Below are 17,222 nucleotides of genomic sequence, written 5' to 3' on the forward strand. Positions count from 1 at the left end.
AACACCTGTGATAATCGAAGCCCGGTCGGGTGTCTTGACATCCGCAGCACCGTATCTCTTCATGGTAGCTATGCAGGCCCTTAGACAATAGGCGTAGTGTAGCGAGTTTAACAGCCGTCACACCACGCTCCGTCAGATCCTCGTCAGGTAATTGTTGAGATGCAGAAGGTAGTAAAGGAGGCGAGTTAGGAGGGGTATGTACATGTGGTATGAGATGTGGGTGTTCTGCCCCCACTGTGTTTCCAGGTAACAGTTGTGCAGATAGATAAACTCTCAGACGATTGACAGGCGTATGTCACTTTAATGGACGTTGCTTTCAATGCCAAAAGAGTGAAACTACAAATAAAGATGAAAAACATGATTTAGAATACAAATAGTAAGGGTACAAATACTTAATACTGTGTAAATAACATGTCACAATCAGCCTTACAAACATCAATCTTTTCCAACATAAATGCCCACAAATACAGCTCAATGTTGTCTCAGATGTAATAAAATAACACAAAAAACTTACAAGCAGTGCCTTCTCTGAACAACAAGACAGGATGAAGAAGGATTACATGAAGACTGATAAACTGCCTGTATCGGCCATTAAACGTGTTTCTGAACTCACTCTACTGTTCAATAACAACTTAACATGAAAACACCACCACCTGCTGGCTGGGAAGAATTACTGCCAGCACACTCCCCGCCTGACATCATGTCACTTTATGTCTAACTACTGTCCTTGCCGCAGGCGTTTTTCAGAAGGAGAACAACTCCAGTGACTGGCCTCAAGAAGGTCTTACAAGTATCTCCAGAACTGATTTTTATTTCAAGCTTCCTAACATGTCCATCTTGGCTAGGAAAGGTATTGACCACAATACCCATGGGCCACTGGTTCCTCTTGGCTTGACAGTCCTTTAAAAGCACAAGATCTCCAACTTGAAGATTAGGTTTCTCTGATTGCCACTTCCGTCGCGGTTGCAAGGTAGGCAAGTATTGACTCCTCCAACGATGCCAAAAAACATTCGAGAGATGTTGCACCTGCCTCCACTGCCGTCTGTAAAGACCTCCACTCTCATAGTCTCCAGGAGGTATAGAGGAATCCCCAGTCTTTTGGGTAAGGAGGGTAGCAGGTGTGAGAATAAAGGGACAATCAGGATCAGAAGAGACTGGAGTTAAAGGTCGAGAGTTCACAATGGCAGTTACCTCAGCTAGAAAGGTAACTAGCACTTCATGGGTGAGATGCTGAGTTGGAGTACTTGATAACATGGAATCTAATATGCGCTTTGTGATGCCAATCATGCGCTCCCAACTTCCTCCCATATGTGAGGCATGAGGTGGATTAAAAATCCATGTACACTCATTTTCATTTAAGAAATCCTGAATTTCTTGATTGTTGCAATGTGTTGGAGTTATGCCAAGTTCCTTGCATGCTCCTAGGAAGTTAGTTCCACAGTCGGATCTCAATTGCTTCACCGGTCCACGGATGGAAATGAATCTTCGAAAGGCATTGATGAAGCTTGAGGACTCCATGGATTCCATTACCTCGACATGAATGGCCCTAGTACTCAAACAACTGAAGATAACAGCCCAGCGTTTATTGTTTGCATAGCCTCCCCGTGTTCGCCGAGAAGTTACGATCCAAGGTCCAAAAACATCGACTCCGACATAAGTGAATGGAGGAGCAACTGCAGTACGATCCATTGGCAGGTCTGCCATCTTTTGTTCTCCCGTATTCCGCCTCAACTTACGGCAGATTACACAGTGGTAAATAACCGAGCTGATGCATCGTTTTCCACCAATGATCCAAAGGCCAGCTGACCTCACAGCACCTTCTGTAAAGAGACGTCCTTGATGCTGTACACGCTGATGATAGTGACGTACCAGAAGGGTGGTCAGATGATGATGACTAGGAATAATATATGGGTTTGCTTCATCGCTTTGGAGATTGGCTTGTGCAAGACGACCTCCTACTCTGAGGCAACCTGAGTCATCAATGTAGGGTGACAGTTTCCTGAGATGACTATGTTTAGGGATCTCCTTCCGATCTCTAATACATGTAAATAATTCAGGGTAGCTCTTGCGCTGAAGGCTGCTCAAAATGATACGCTTTGCTGTTAGAAAATCATCTGGGCTCAGGTCTTTGCACATATGCCAACCTTGACATTTGCTCGTTTGATTCTCCTTCTTGTACAGTCTGACTATGTGAACCAGTCTAGCTATGGCCCTCAACAGTGACTTCCACGATGAAAATGACTCGAAATGACTTGGGTCTAGGAAAGAGTCTGTTAGTACTGTTAGACAACAGGTTACTGTAGGACGAATCTCTGGGTCGGATTCAGGGTCGACTAGGTTGAAAGAGGTTTCGGTTTGTTCAGTGTGCCTGTTTTGCCTCAGTAGGAAATCTGGTCCTGTGATCCACTTGCTGTTCTCCAAGGCTTGAGCTGGGATGGATCTTGAAGCTATATCAGCTGGATTGAACTCTGTAGGAATGTAGTTCCATTGGTCTGGATTAGATGACTTCCTTATTCTTTGCACCCGGTTACAGACGTAAACGTAGAATCTCCTGGACTCATTCTGAATGTAGCCGAGAACTACCTTGCTGTCGGTAAAGAACTTTGTTGAGTGGAAGGGAACATCAATCTCCTCAGATATCATGTCAGCAATCTCAATGGCAAGGACAGCTGCACAAAGTTCTAACCTCGGGATGGTAACTTCTTTTTGTGGAGCAAGTTTTGCTTTGCCAAACATGAAACCAAGTTCACTTTTGCCTTCTGCATCTGAAATCTTGACGTAAGCCACGGCAGCAATTGCCTTAGTAGAGGCATCACAGAATATGCACAATTCTCTGTTTGTGGCATTATGAAAGGAAAGGGAGGTGTACTGTCTAGGGATCCTCACTTGCTCAAGATGTTTTAGAGAGTTCCTCCATGCACTCCATTCCTGTAGTTTCTTGTCTGGAAGTGGGTCATCCCAGTTGATGGTTTCAGTTGAAAGCTCCCTTAGAAGAACTCTACCTTGAATACTCACTGGGGCTGCGAATCCAAGCGGATCGTACAAACTGTTTACAGTTGACAGCACTCCTCTACGTGTGTAAGGTTTCTCTTCACTTGAGACTTGAAAGGTGAACTCGTCTGTGTTGATGTCCCAACTTATTCCGAGGCTGCTTTGCATTGGTGGAGGGTCTGCTCCAAGGTTGAGATCTTTAAGGCCCTTTGCCAGGTCCTCCTTGGGGAATGCTTTCATCACATTAATATCGTTAGATGCAATCTTGTGCAACTTTAAATTGGATGCAGCCAATGTTTGTTGAGCGTTCTTGACAACGGAGATTGCCTCATCACACGATGAAAAGGAGGCAAGGCCATCATCAACGTAGAAGTGGCGTTCTACAAGATGTCTTGTTGTGTTGTCCTGTTTCTCCTGGTCTTCTGATGCACAATGAAGCCCATAGGTTGCAACTGCAGGCGACGGACTGTTGCCAAAAACATGAACAGTCATGCGATACTCCACAATCGGTTGTTCCATGTCATTGTTTTTATGCCAAAGAAATCGTAAGAAGTTCCGATGGTCCTCTCTGACCACAAAGCAATGGAACATCTGCTTAATATCAGCGGTCACTGCCACTTGTTCTTCTCTGAGACGCATTAGAACACCTAAGAGACTGTTGTTAAGATTAGGGCCTGTAAGAAGAACGTCATTGAGTGACAATCCATCGTGACGTGCACTGGAGTCAAACACAATCCGAATCTGGTCTAACTTGCGAGGATGATAAACTCCAAAGAAAGGGAGATACCAGCACTCCTCCTGTTCTTTGAGAGGGGGAGCCAATTCTGCGTGGCCGTTATCAAGTATGGTTTGCATAAATTGTAGGAAGTGTTCTTTCATTTTAGGACGTTTATTCAGAATATGGCGAACAGAAGTAAGGCGCTGTATAGCTTGCTGCCTGTTGTTGGGAAGGCATGGCCTAGGGGAACGAAAGGGTAGTGGAGCGACCCAACTATTTGAACTATCTTGAAAGACTGCCTCGTTCATTATCTGAAGAAAGGCCCTTTCTTCTTGTGAGAAGCCAGGTCTCTCATCTGAGCTTGTTTGTTGAAAGATTGTTTCTCCAATGTCTGTGACGTCTGACCATTTTGTCTTTGCAGATGTGCGGAAACTGACCTTTTGAGGAACTGGGGAGTCAAAGCCTTCTGCCACCTGAATAGCATTCTTACACGGTAGAAAGTGACTGGGCCGACCATTATCCAGAAAATTGGTTTTGAAGACACTTGCATAGTCGGGTTTGTGTGCCCCGCCGAGGCAAACATCTCCAACTATGACCCATCCGAGAGCCAGCTTCTGAGCGAATGGGGCGTTTAGAGGTCCATTACGTTGGTCAATAACCTTATGTGCTTGGACAACATCTCTCCCTATGAGAAGCGAGATGTTAGCGTCTGGATCCAGCTTGGGAATTTCTGCAGCTATGTCCCGGAGGTGGGAGTGGTGTTGAGCAGCTTCAGGCGTTGGAATTTCATTCCGATTGTCTGGAAGCATATCACACTCGATGAGCGTCTCTAGCAACAGATGTGACTGGCAATCCACTGATTCCACAATGAAGCTGTGAGCTCTTCTCCCCATTACTTCTTCTGTTCCTGCACAAGTCTTCAGCATGTAAGGATAAGATCTCCTTGTAATACTGAAGGCATCGAAGACTGAAGATCTAGCAAGGGACCTGTTACTTTGGTCATCCAAGATTGCATATGTTTTCAGCTTCTTCTCAGGAGACCCCTTTGGATAGATGAAGACTGGACAGATTTTGGCACAAGAATGACTTTCGATTTCACTTCCACACACCTGGGTACAGGTAGAGGTAGCGGTAGGTGATGCTTGATCTTGCTCCCCGCCGTGAACGTCCACTGGCTGCCTTACAGCTGGTGATGTTGTTGTTGCCCAAACTGCTGGACCAGGATGAAGGGCTGAAACATGACTGTTGATGCCGCATTCTGCACAGCTTATCTCTGTACTACAATTCGTTGCCTGGTGATTGGTAGAGGCGCAACATCTGAAGCATATTGAGTTCCTTTTAAGGTAGATCTTTCGTTCCTCAAAGGGCATTTCTCTGAATGCTCTACATCTTTTCAGAGCATGGGGTTTTCTGTGGATGGGACATTCTTTATCCACATCCACAATCTTTGTCTCAGCTAAAGGTTTTAGTTGAGAGTTTACAACTTCTGTCCGACTTACTGAGATGGGTTCTTTCCTGCTGTGCCTTTCCTGATATTTAAACATCTTGACAGGTGCTGGTGGTTGCTCGACTGAATGTCTAAAACTGGGATCATTGCGCATTTTTGCTTCACTAGAAACAAAGTTGGCAAATACAGAAAATGGTGGAAATGACACAGAATGTTTTTCTTTGTATTTAGTCCCATGGTTCATCCACTTTTCTTGTATTCCAAAAGGCAACTTATCGACCACAGGGTGGATTCCCCTTGCTGTGTCGAGGTAGAGTAGACCTGGTATGTAACCTTCACTCTTTGCTGAGTCGATCTCCAGTAGAAGGTCTGCAAGTTCTCTCAGGAGATGTGGATCTTTGTTTGAGATCTTGGGGAATTGTAGCATCCGATCCAACAGTGCCCTTTCTAAGGCTTCAGGAGAACCATAACATTCTTGTAGTCTATCCCAAACTTTAAGCAACCCTTGTTCAGGATTATTGACATGCACTGCTCTTAGACGCTCTGCGTGCTTCACGGACTCTGGGCCTAGCCATTTGACCAATAAGTCCAGTTCTTCACTGGCAAACAAATGTAAGTTACGGATTGCATTCTCAAAGGAGGATTTCCAAGACCAGTAGTCTCCTGGTTTGTCACTAAACTTCCTTAGTCCTCCAGTGAGTAGCTCACTTCTAGCCAGGAACCTTGTTAGATCAGACATGTTAACTTGGTCCTTTGATTGGGCATCATGTTTGAAGCTTGGTGACGTTTTAAGTACAGGATTACGCTGGGATAGTTGAGGAACAGCTTCATGGTTGGTTGAAATGTTTGATGGAAGAACATAGTCTTTCAGAGTGTCTACGGAAAGGTCAGGTTCTTGTTTGGGTTGACAAAATGTCGTGGCTGCAGGTACTTCATTGTACTCTAGAATATCAAATGGAGTTAGACTACCTTTTAAGACAAGTTGTTCTTTGACGTAATTGCCAGTGCGTTCTAAAGAATCATCATTTTGCTGTTCTGGTCGAGACATATGTTCTTCTTCATTAGCAGCTGCCTCATAAACGTTTGCCTCAGCATGAGCTGCCTCTGCATCACACTGGTGTTGCAGAACCAGTAATGTGGCTTCCAGTTCTGCTTTCTTAACTTTCATTGTGATTTCCTTTTTAGCAAATTCAGCTCTAGTGCGAGCTGCTTCAGCTTTCGCCCTTGCATTTACAGCAGCCATGCTTGCAGACGACTTACTTGAATTTGACAGGTGTGTCTTGCTAGAGCGAGTTGACGGAGCCTTTCCAGCTTTTTGAGACATCTTTAGTTTATATAGTAGATCTTCGACGTAAACATTCACTGCTTGTTGTGTAGATCTGTGCTTTTTCACTGTTCTGCCCCCACTGTGTTTCCAGGTAACAGTTGTGCAGATAGATAAACTCTCAGACGATTGACAGGCGTATGTCACTTTAATGGACGTTGCTTTCAATGCCAAAAGAGTGAAACTACAAATAAAGATGAAAAACATGATTTAGAATACAAATAGTAAGGGTACAAATACTTAATACTGTGTAAATAACATGTCACAATCAGCCTTACAAACATCAATCTTTTCCAACATAAATGCCCACAAATACAGCTCAATGTTGTCTCAGATGTAATAAAATAACAAAAAAAACTTACAAGCAGTGCCTTCTCTGAACAACAAGACAGGATGAAGAAGGATTACATGAGGACTGATAAACTGCCTGTATCGGACATTAAACGTGTTTCTAAACTCACTCTACTGTTCAATAACAACTTAACATGAAAACACCACCACCTGCTGGCTGGGAAGAATTACTGCCAGCACAGTGGGGATAAGACACATGATGCCTCATTGCATGTAATGTCTGAAAAAAAAGAGGAATATTGGATTTAATATTATTTATTTATGTAACCAAAGATTTATTGTAATGCGCGCACACACACACACCATTTTTATTTTCTAGTAGTCTGACTGATGATTTTCGGGTTACACATGTGAGAAGGGCTAAGAGTCCTCCTAGCACGTGTAATATCATCAAAAACAAGGCGTTTTCTAACATACTCAAAAGCTGAGCTGTCCACTGAATAAAAGTTTAGCCTCTCAAATCTTTCCCTCCTCTTGCTAGAAATCACACACATATCACAACTTCCACATCGATAAGTTTAACTGGATACACCTATCCACTATGGGTTTTGTATTCTAATTTAAACTCAGTCTCTCAACATCTCTTATTATGTGCCAGTACATTGGGTTGCTCATCCGGTGACGTACCTATGAAATGGTTGGTATTTGCAAAAGGCTCACTGGGCTGTTGCTGTGGAAAGACCTCCATGGTTCAAAGGTCTGTGAGGATGCAGTGGTGATGGTGGCTGTAGAAATAAACATAGGCCATTTCCTTATATCCCATTGCACCCAGAAACACAGCCCACTAGGAGGAGACGTGAGCAATGGGCGCTTGTTAGATAGTGATACACATGTGCACGAGGACGCACGTGACTGCACTGACATAATGTAGTGATGGGAGTATGTTGTTGGTACTGATGTTGCAGCAGGTGGGACTCATCTGCTCTAAACAGTATCACAATACGTCACTATTTGCGGATTTTGGCGAATTAAATATATGCTATCTGTATGTGTTTTGTTCTAAACATCATAGATATGTTTGATGAAAAAAAGCCCATAGGATGAGACAGGGCCGTGCAAATGCAGCAGGTCAAGGAGAAATGCAGCAGGTGGGGGTAGTGGTGGGCTACTGTTGGTGTTGTTAGGGTTTGGGGGGCTGTTGTTGGTCTGGGTGGGTATGCGGGGGGTAGTCTTGGTCTGAGGGGTGTGGGCTGGGGGGGTAGATTATATGTGCATTATATCACTACTAATGTCACTAAGAAACAGCTGGATCTTGCATTTTTGAGGAATGTAGATTTTTTTAGATTTGTTGTGGCTGCACCTTAACCTAAGAGCCCACAGCCATTTGTCTTTGACAGAAAATTTATTCAGAATTTAAAATAAAAATTAAAAACTTATCAAGAAATTTTCCAGAACACGTGACACTGTGTCACAGTGGGTTCTTATGGGAAGTGATCATGTTCCAGAATTTGTAGGTTTATGTCAGGACATGACTCCTGCATGATTTATTTTTTATTAATTAAACTCTGCAGTTAATTCCTGCCTGGGGATTTATTGAGCTTTAACATACTAGTAGATACTTCAGTGTACAGTATAGTACTGTACAGTACAGTAATAGTACAGTGACCTGACAGAAACATAGTTCACTTCCTTTAATCTCTGCTTGAAGGAGAGCTGCTGTTCTGTGTTGCTCTACATGGTTTCACTTTGACTTTTTTGCATCAGTTTTAATTCTGCTGGACACTTGATGACTCATTTCTAGTGATTATTTTGTTTTGTTTCCTTTTTGCACGTGTTTATCTTTTATTTTCACTTTCACTAAGTGAGCTGCGCATTTGTGTCTCCAATAATGCTGTTTGTTTGTTTTCTGGGTTCATCTGGAAGATTTTGTCCCTGTTCTGCAATCTGCTGTATTTTTAGTTATTTATTGTTGTTGTTGTGTTCATTTGAAAATTCTGCTGAGTTGCATTCAGTGCCAAAGTTGAGCAGTGAGCATTAGGCCAAGATTCCATGATCTTAACCAGGATCCATCTCCTGTTTGCATTTTCACACCAGTTTTATTAATGTTTGTTTCTTTTTTGAAGGGTGGGAGTGGTGAGCTCAGAGCAGCAGCTGCTCAACTGGTGGTGGTGTCAAAATTCTGTACGTGTGTGTGTGTGTGTGTGTGTGTGTGTGTGTGTGTGTGCGCGCGCATGTGTGTGCGTGTGTGTTTGTGTGTTTGTGTTGACTACCACTCTACTGGTTCCTGTTATTTCTTCCCCTTTTCTCCACTCTCCTCTGCTCTGAGGCCTGTATGGTTAGTTGCTGTGGTGGTAACAAAACTGCCTGATTAATTTTACCCTGAACTCGTTGTTAAGACTACTCTAACCTGCTAAAACAATCTACTAATAAAAGTTATACAATTGCATCTGTTTAGTCATTTCAAACCTCTGTGTGTGTGTGTGTGTGTGTGTGTGTGTGACATTCAGAAATGTGGAAACCAGTTTAAATGTAAAGATTTGACATGTACAAAGGCAGCAAACAGCAAACTCAAACTTATTTTATGAAGTGTGCTTTTGTGCCAAGACTGATAAAGATGATTACTGGTGAGCTAAGCTGGTATCATCAGCAGAGGCAGTAGTTACTAGCTACACCCAGCACCTTTTTCTTACTCTAGTGTTTTCAACAAGGATGTTGGTGACACCGAGTTAAACCGTGAAATGAAGACCCTGGAGATTAGTTGCAGCTTGTTTAATTGTCTTCATAACATGTGTGGTGAAAACTGAAATGACAGAAAATAACCTTGGACTCAACAAGATTACACAAATAAAGTACATCAACTCACTAAATTAACATTTCGGCAAAATAAGCAGTAATATTCAAAGTCATCAGTATAAGCTGTCAAATAATTGCAACTTACGGCGTTCCTGCCTGATAATTCAGTGTGGTAAGCATCCGATCAGATTGCTTCAGGTATGTTCTCTTGTTTAACGGCAATAAAAAACGTAAAACCGTTAGTCCGCTGCCAGACCGGAAGTGCACGGCCGGAACCGGAAGTAGAATTTACCGACAACATTTCCTAACAAAAACTTACATAAAGCATGAACTGTTAATCTAAACACCTCGTAATCATTCTTAATAAAATAGAAATATTTTTAGAATTATTTATTTAACATATGAACTTATTTATTCAAAGAAATGCCTTAAGGGCAACACACTCCCCGCCTGGCCTCGTGAGGCCACTATACTAAACAATACAATAAACATTCAGTCCTTTGGCATAAGCAGAATAACTTCAGTAACTGGTCGCATAAATGTCTTTACAGAGCCTTGATCACATGCCTTTACCTCAATCTTTCTGACTCGATTGTCCTTGCTTGGGAATGTGGCAGTGATCCTTGCCATGGGCCAGCTGTTACGTCTGACCTGCTTGTCCTTGAGCAGAACTAGGTCACCAACTTGGAGATTTCTGCGTGATACAGTCCATTTCTGCCTTTGTTGTAATGTGGGCAAATACTCTCGCCTCCAGCGCATCCAGAACTGGTTGGAGAGAGCTTGGACTTGTCTCCATTGTTTGGTGTAAAGGTCTTTATTGAAGAACTCTCCAGATGGGGGGAGAAGGCAAGACCTTTGTGTAAGGAGCATTGAGGGGGATAGAATAAAGGGGTTCTCTGGATCGGAGGACACAGGAACAAGCGGCCTTGCATTTATGATGGCTGTAATTTCGGCCATGAGAGTGCAAAGCACTTCGTGAGTCAGTTGAACCTTGTTTTGCAATAGCATGGAATCCAGGATTCTGCGGGCGACTCCGATCATGCGCTCCCAAGAGCCTCCCATGTGGGAAGCATGTGGCGGATTGAATTCCCAGCTGCAACCTTGCTCTGTTAGGTACTTCTGCATTGATTTGTCCATTCCTAGTTCCTTTGAAGCTCCAACAAAATTGGTGCCACGATCAGATAACAACTGTTTGGCGGGTCCTCTTAGAGCAAAGAAGCGGCGGAGGGCGTTTATGCAGCTGGACGTATCTAGAGATTCGATTACCTCAATATGGACGGCTCTTGAACTCATGCAAGTAAACAAAATGGCCCACCGCTTACTTTCAGCTACTCCACCTCTGGTACGCCTGGTTGTTATATTCCAGGGCCCGAAGACGTCAAGGCCAACATAGGTGAAAGGAGGACAGGTTTTTAGGCGTTCAGGTGGCAGGGCCGCCATAAGTTGCTGTTCTTGTTTTCCACGCAGTTTGCGGCAGGTTAAACATTTGTGGATTACTGAGTTGATCAGTCTTTTGCCACCTAAAAGCCACAGTCCAGCAGCCCTGATTGCTCCTTCCGTCAGATGACGGCCTTGATGCTCTGTTTGCTCGTGGTGATGACGAGTGAGCAGAAGGGAAATGTGACTGTCTTTGGGGAGAATTACAGGGCTCTTTTCGAAGTTCTCAATCTCTGAGTGTTTAAGTCGGCCTCCAACAGAAATGAGACCATCCTGTAGGATTGGGCTGAGCTTTTGTAGAGGGCTCTGCTTTGAGATCGGCTTGCAAGCATTAAGGGCAGAAAGTTCTTTTCCAAAGTGGGCCTTTTGTGCCTCTTTGAGGATGATGGTTTTTGCTTGAGATAGCTCCTCTGGAGTAAGAGGCAGGTGACATTTGTGCCAGCCTTTGCATTTACTGTTCGGATTGGTCCTATTGAAAGATTTTGCGATGTGGATAAGATTTGCTATTGCTCTGACTAAGGACTTAAACGTGGAAAAGCGCTCAAAACGCTTACTGCTGGGTACTTGGAGGTGAGTGGCATGTGTTCTGATTTGTGGCCTAATTTCTGAGTCCTTTTCAGGTTCAATTAACTCAAACATTCCACTTATTTGAGTTTTCTCTGCAGGAGAATGGTGGATGAAGGATGGTCCGGTAAACCAGGTGGACTTTTTTAGCTGAGCTGCTGACAACGACCTCGATGCGTGGTCTGCTGGGTTTTCCTCTGTGCGCACGTAGTGCCATTGTTCTGGCTTTGAAGACTGGCGAATGCGCTGTGCCCTGTTGTGGACATACTGGTAGAATCTCTTAGACTCATTACAGATGTAGCCCAGTACAACCTTACTGTCCGTATAAAAGTGTACTGCGTCAAAGTGCAAGTCCAACTCATCCTGAATGAGATCAGCCATTTCTACCGCCAAGACAGCTGCACACAGTTCAAGTCTTGGTATAGTCAGTTTTGACAATGGAGCAAGCTTTGCCTTGCCCATTATGAATCCGACCTCAACTTCGCCATCTCTTTGGACTGCCTTTAAATAGGCTACAGCTCCTATGGCCATAGTTGACGCGTCTGAGAATAAACACAGTTCTTTGTGCGTTGCTTGACTGAGTGAGGTAGATGTGTAGGTTCTAGGGACGTGTAGTTCTTTTAGGTCCTGAAGGGAATTTCTCCACATTTCCCACTTGCTTTGCTTGTCCTCAGGAAGGGGTGTGTCCCAATCTGAACATTCTGAACTGAGCTCTCTGAGCAGAGCTCTTCCTTGGATTGTGACAGGTGCCAATAGGCCCAGGGGATCAAAGACACTATTGACGGCTGACAGTATGCCACGCCGAGTAAATGGTTTGTCTGTGTCGGCTACTGAGTAAGTGAATGTGTCTGTTGTTATTTCCCAAATGAGCCCAAGGCTTCGCTGGGATTGTGTTTCTTCACCACTTAAATCCAAGTCTTTAATGACTGGTGCACAATCTTCAGGGCAGAAGGCCTGCATGACTGCCTGCGAGTTAGAAACAAACTTATGCAGGCGCAGGTTGGATTCAGCGAGTGAGGCTTGTGTTCTCTGAAGCAAGTCTATAGCCTCGGCGGGAGAGGGAACGGAGATCAAGCCATCGTCAACGTAAAAGTGCCTCTCCACAAACTTGACAGTATCTGCTCCATAGTCCTTTGCACCTGCTCTGATGGCCCTGCGTAGTCCGTAAACAGCAACAGCAGGAGACGGTGAGTTGCCAAATACATGGACTTTCATGCGATAGTCGATAACTTCCTTATTTATATCATTGTCCCTGTGCCAGAGAAAACGGAGGAAGTTACGATGGTCCTCACGTACCACGAAGCAGTGAAACATTTGCTTTATATCTGCCATGATCGCAACACTTTCTGTCCGGAAGCGGAGAAGAACTCCAAGGAGTGTGTTATTTAGATCAGGGCCAGTAAGGAGGACGTTGTTAAGTGAGACACCAGAGTACTGGGCGCTGGAGTCGAAAACAACCCTGATCTGATTGGGTTTCCTTGGGTGGTAAACTCCGAAGGTTGGAAGGTACCAGCACTCCTCTTCCTGTTTTAGTGGGGGTGCCACCTCAGCGTGACCATTAGAGAAAATCTCTCCCATGAAAGCCACATATTGCTCCTGCATTTTGGGCTTCCTGTTTAGGTTGCGTTTTAAGGACAAGAATCTCGTGATTGCCCGCTCTCTGTTGTTTGGCAGTTGCTGGCGAGGTTCTTTAAACGGAAGTGGGGCGACCCAACTGTTGTCCTCATCTCTGAACATAGCACTGTCCATCATTTCGATAAAGAGAGCATCCTGTACTGAGGGAGCTGGTTTATTGTCATTTTCTGTCTGGTTAAAGACCGTTTGTCCTAGAGTTTGCTCGGGTGCTTTATTTGGCCTAATTGTGTGTGGCGTTTCCTTGAATCGCAGAAGGCTGTCACATGGTTTGAAAACTGTAGGGCGACCATTTTCCAGGACAACTGTTTTGAGAGTGCTGACTGTCGGCCTATGAACATTACCCAGACAAACCTCCCCAACTACAACCCACCCCAGGTCTAAGCACTGGGCGAAGGGCGCATTATGGGGGCCATTCACTCTCTGCCTGACCTTGTGCACCCGTAGAACATCTCGCCCTAGTAACAGGAGTATTTCAGCTTTAGGATCTAGTTCTGGGATGTACTTTGCTATGGATTGGAGGTGTGGCTGGTGTAGCACCGCACTAGGGGTTGGGATTTCACTCCTGTTGTTGGGAATGTCTTGACACTCAATGAGTGGGGGTAGGGGAATAACCACTGATCTATCTAGTGACTCAATTTCAAATCCTTCAGCTATTTTACCCCAGGTTTCAACCACACCAGAGCATGTTCTGAGATTGTAGGCGAGAGGTTCATTTTTAATGTTGAAAAGTTCAAAGAACTCAGGCCTGGCTAAGGAACGATTGCTCTGATCATCTAATATTACATAAGCTTTGATAGCTCTGTCTTTGTAACCCTTTGGGTACACCCATGCAAGACATATCTTGGAACATGAACGACCCCACTGACCTGGACTGCACACATCCGTGCAGGTTGTTGTGACATTGACTGCGTCTGGACCGCTTTCTTCCTCCCCGCCATCCTCCAGTGCTGGTGAGGGAGCCTTGTAGATCTGTGGTGGAGGACCTGGGTGCATGACTGTGTCGTGACTCGTGCTATTACATTCAGAACAAGTTACTGCAGATTTACAGCCCTTTGCAAGATGACTGTCTGAAGAGCAGCATCTGAAGCATATTCCTTTCTCTTTGAGGAAGGCCTTCCTTTCGTCGAGTGGTTTATTTCTAAACTTTCTGCATTTTTTGAGTGGATGTGGCTTATTATGCAGTGGGCAGTTCCTGTTAAAGTCCTTGATAGGCGGAAAGATATTGGTTTTGTGTACAGTAATCGGTTTCCTAGAGTCAAAGTTCTTTGCATAAGGTTTTTCTGGTTTTGAGTGTATCGGGCTGTTTTGTTGGTGGAAACTCGGATCATTGCGTTTCTTTGCCTCTTTGCATATGAATTTGCAGAAATACTCAAAAGGTGGGAAACAGCCTTGATTTTCCTCTTTGTATTGAGAGCCATGTGACATCCACCTCTCCTGAAGTCCATACGGGAGTTTTTCTATGATTGGGCCAATTGCACGAGAAGTGTCCAGATATTGTAGGCCAGGGAGATATCCGTCTTCCTTGGCGCTTTGAATCTCTTGTAGCAGGTCCCCTAATTCACGCAGCTTGATGTTATCTTTTACAGTTATTCTTGGAAAACTGTCCAGTCGTTGGAAGAGTGACTTTTCGATTATTTCGGGTGCTGCATAACATTCGTTTAGTCTCTCCCATGCCTTGTAAAGCGCCAATGTGGGGTTGTTGACGTGTACTGAGCGTATGCGTTTCACCTGATCGCTTGACTCTTTTCCTAACCACTTTGTCATGAGATCTAGCTCTTGAATGGGACTTAGTTGGACCTCACCTGTTGCACTGGTGAATGAAGAGTACCATGCTCTATAATTCTCTGGTTTGTCGTCGAACTGGTAAAGGCCTGAAGTGATTAGATCTCGTCGTGCCATGTATTGGGCAAATGGCTCAACTGGATGTGAGATGCTGGATGGGATGTTAGGGCGAGGCGTGAATGGTGAGCAGATCGGGTTGAGAGAGGTGTTTGGTTTCTCCAACTTAAATTTGGTTTCATCTCTGGGTTGATTGGGCATATTTAGGGCAGCAACATTGTCTTTAGTAAGCTTTCGTTCACAGATGATGGGCTGTGGCTCTAAATTGCTATCGTCGGGTGGATGCCACGTTACAAATGTGTTAGGTGAGCTAACTTGTAGACGAGGGGTGTTTAGTAATTCTTGAGGATGTGGAGATTGAACGAGGTCCATCTGAGACTGTACGTATTCACTTGTATGTTCTAATTTAGCTTCTTCTGATGAAGATTTTTTGCTCTCAGACTCCTCTTGCATTGCCTCAGCTTCCTCTAGTACTTGTGCTTCAGCTACCGCAGCATCGGCTTCTTTTTGTAATGTTAACACTTCTAACTTTGCCTCTATTTTAGCCTTTTCCAGTTCGCTTTGCGCTTTCTCAACTTTCAATTGTGCTTCCTTAGTTGCATAGGATGCTCTGACCTTAGCAGCCTCCGCTTTAGCTCGAGCATGGGCGGCACTTACCGCTGATCCAGATGAGCGACTGGTCCTAAGGCTGCGTGCCGACTTGCTGGTGGATGCCATTTTGACCGTGATGAATCGTCAGTTGGCGCCTTTTCACTCTAGTGTTTTCAACAAGGATGTTGGTGACACCGAGTTAAACCGTGAAATGAAGACCCTGGAGATTAGTTGCAGCTTGTTTAATTGTCTTCATAACATGTGTGGTGAAAACTGAAATGACAGAAAATAACCTTGGACTCAACAAGATTACACAAATAAAGTACATCAACTCACTAAATTAACATTTCGGCAAAATAAGCAGTAATATTCAAAGTCATCAGTATAAGCTGTCAAATAATTGCAACTTACGGCGTTCCTGCCTGATAATTCAGTGTGGTAAGCATCCGATCAGATTGCTTCAGGTATGTTCTCTTGTTTAACGGCAATAAAAAACGTAAAACCGTTAGTCCGCTGCCAGACCGGAAGTGCACGGCCGGAACCGGAAGTAGAATTTACCGACAACATTTCCTAACAAAAACTTACATAAAGCATGAACTGTTAATCTAAACACCTCGTAATCATTCTTAATAAAATAGAAATATTTTTAGAATTATTTATTTAACATATGAACTTATTTATTCAAAGAAATGCCTTAAGGGCAACACACTTACTCTTTCTGCTAGCCAAACAAATTAAAAGATATACAGTGGCTTGCAAAAGTATTCATACCCCTTGAACTTTTCTATATTTTGTCACATTACAACCACAAACATAAATATATATTCACTGGAACTTAATGTAAAAGACCAACACAAAGTGGTTACAATTGTGAAGTGGAACCAAAATTATACATGATCCAAAACATTTTTTACAAATAAAAAACTGAAAAGTGTGGTGTGCAAAAGTATTCAGCCCCCTTTTCTCTGAGTGCAACCAGTTGCATTCAGAAGTTGCCTGATGACTGCTAATGACTAAAAAGAGTCCACCTGTGTGTAATCTAATCTCAGTACAAATACAGCTGCTCTGTGACGGCCTCAGAGGTTGGTTAAGAGAATATTGGGGAGTAAACAGCATCATGAGGTCCAAAGAACACAGCAGACAGGTCAGGAAGAAGGTTGTGGAGAAGTTTAAAGCAGGCTTAGGCTATAAAAAGATTTCCCAAGCTTTGAACATCTCATGGAGCACTGTTCAATCCATTATCCGGAAATGGAAAGAGTATGGCACAACTGTAAACCTACCAAGACAAGGCCGTCCGCCTAAACTTACAGGCCGAACAAGGAGAGCACTGATCAGAGATGCAGCCAAGAGGCCAATGGTGACTCTGGACCAAATGCAGAGATCCACAGCTCAGGTGGGGGAATCTGTCCACAGGACAACTATTAGTCGTGCACTGCACAAATGTGGTCTTTATGGAAGAGTGGTAAGAAGAAAGCCATTGTTAAAAGAAAACCATAAAAAGTCCTGTTTGCAGTTTGCCAGAAGCTGTTGGAGACACAGCAAACATGTGGAACAAGGTGCTTTGGTCAGATGAGACCAAAATTGAACTTTTT

General features: G+C 43.9%; 2 protein-coding genes across 4 annotated transcripts; both read right to left on the minus strand.

Annotated features, from left to right (window-relative positions):
• Window positions 1-121: 121 nt before the first annotated feature.
• On the minus strand, window positions 122-7,348 carry LOC115780526 (uncharacterized). Of its 2 annotated transcripts, XM_030729777.1 has the most exons (3): window positions 6,843-6,880; window positions 515-6,664; window positions 122-336 (listed from the first exon to the last, which is right to left on the minus strand). In XM_030729777.1, the coding sequence occupies exon 2, from the start codon at window positions 6,478-6,480 to the stop codon at window positions 715-717; it is 5,766 nt and encodes a 1,921-aa protein (XP_030585637.1). In that variant the 5' UTR covers window positions 6,481-6,664; window positions 6,843-6,880; the 3' UTR covers window positions 122-336; window positions 515-714. The 2 variants fall into 2 exon arrangements, with proteins under 2 accessions (XP_030585637.1, XP_030585628.1); XM_030729768.1 differs by having other exon boundaries at window positions 515-7,348.
• A 2,126-nt stretch (window positions 7,349-9,474) lies between these two features.
• Window positions 9,475-16,306, minus strand: LOC115780538 (uncharacterized). Of its 2 annotated transcripts, none has more exons than XR_004019975.1 (2): window positions 9,710-16,306; window positions 9,475-9,571 (listed from the first exon to the last, which is right to left on the minus strand). XR_004019975.1 is itself a non-coding variant. In XM_030729790.1 (2 exons), exon 2 carries the CDS (start codon window positions 15,754-15,756, stop codon window positions 10,057-10,059), a length of 5,700 nt encoding a protein of 1,899 aa, XP_030585650.1. In that variant the 5' UTR covers window positions 15,757-15,903; window positions 16,042-16,306; the 3' UTR covers window positions 9,520-10,056. The 2 variants fall into 2 exon arrangements, 1 of the variants encoding a protein (XP_030585650.1); XM_030729790.1 differs by having other exon boundaries at window positions 9,520-15,903; window positions 16,042-16,306.
• Window positions 16,307-17,222: the final 916 nt, after the last annotated feature.

Source organism: Archocentrus centrarchus, chromosome 1, assembly GCF_007364275.1.
Source record: "Archocentrus centrarchus isolate MPI-CPG fArcCen1 chromosome 1, fArcCen1, whole genome shotgun sequence".
Lineage (NCBI taxonomy): Eukaryota > Metazoa > Chordata > Actinopteri > Cichliformes > Cichlidae > Archocentrus > Archocentrus centrarchus.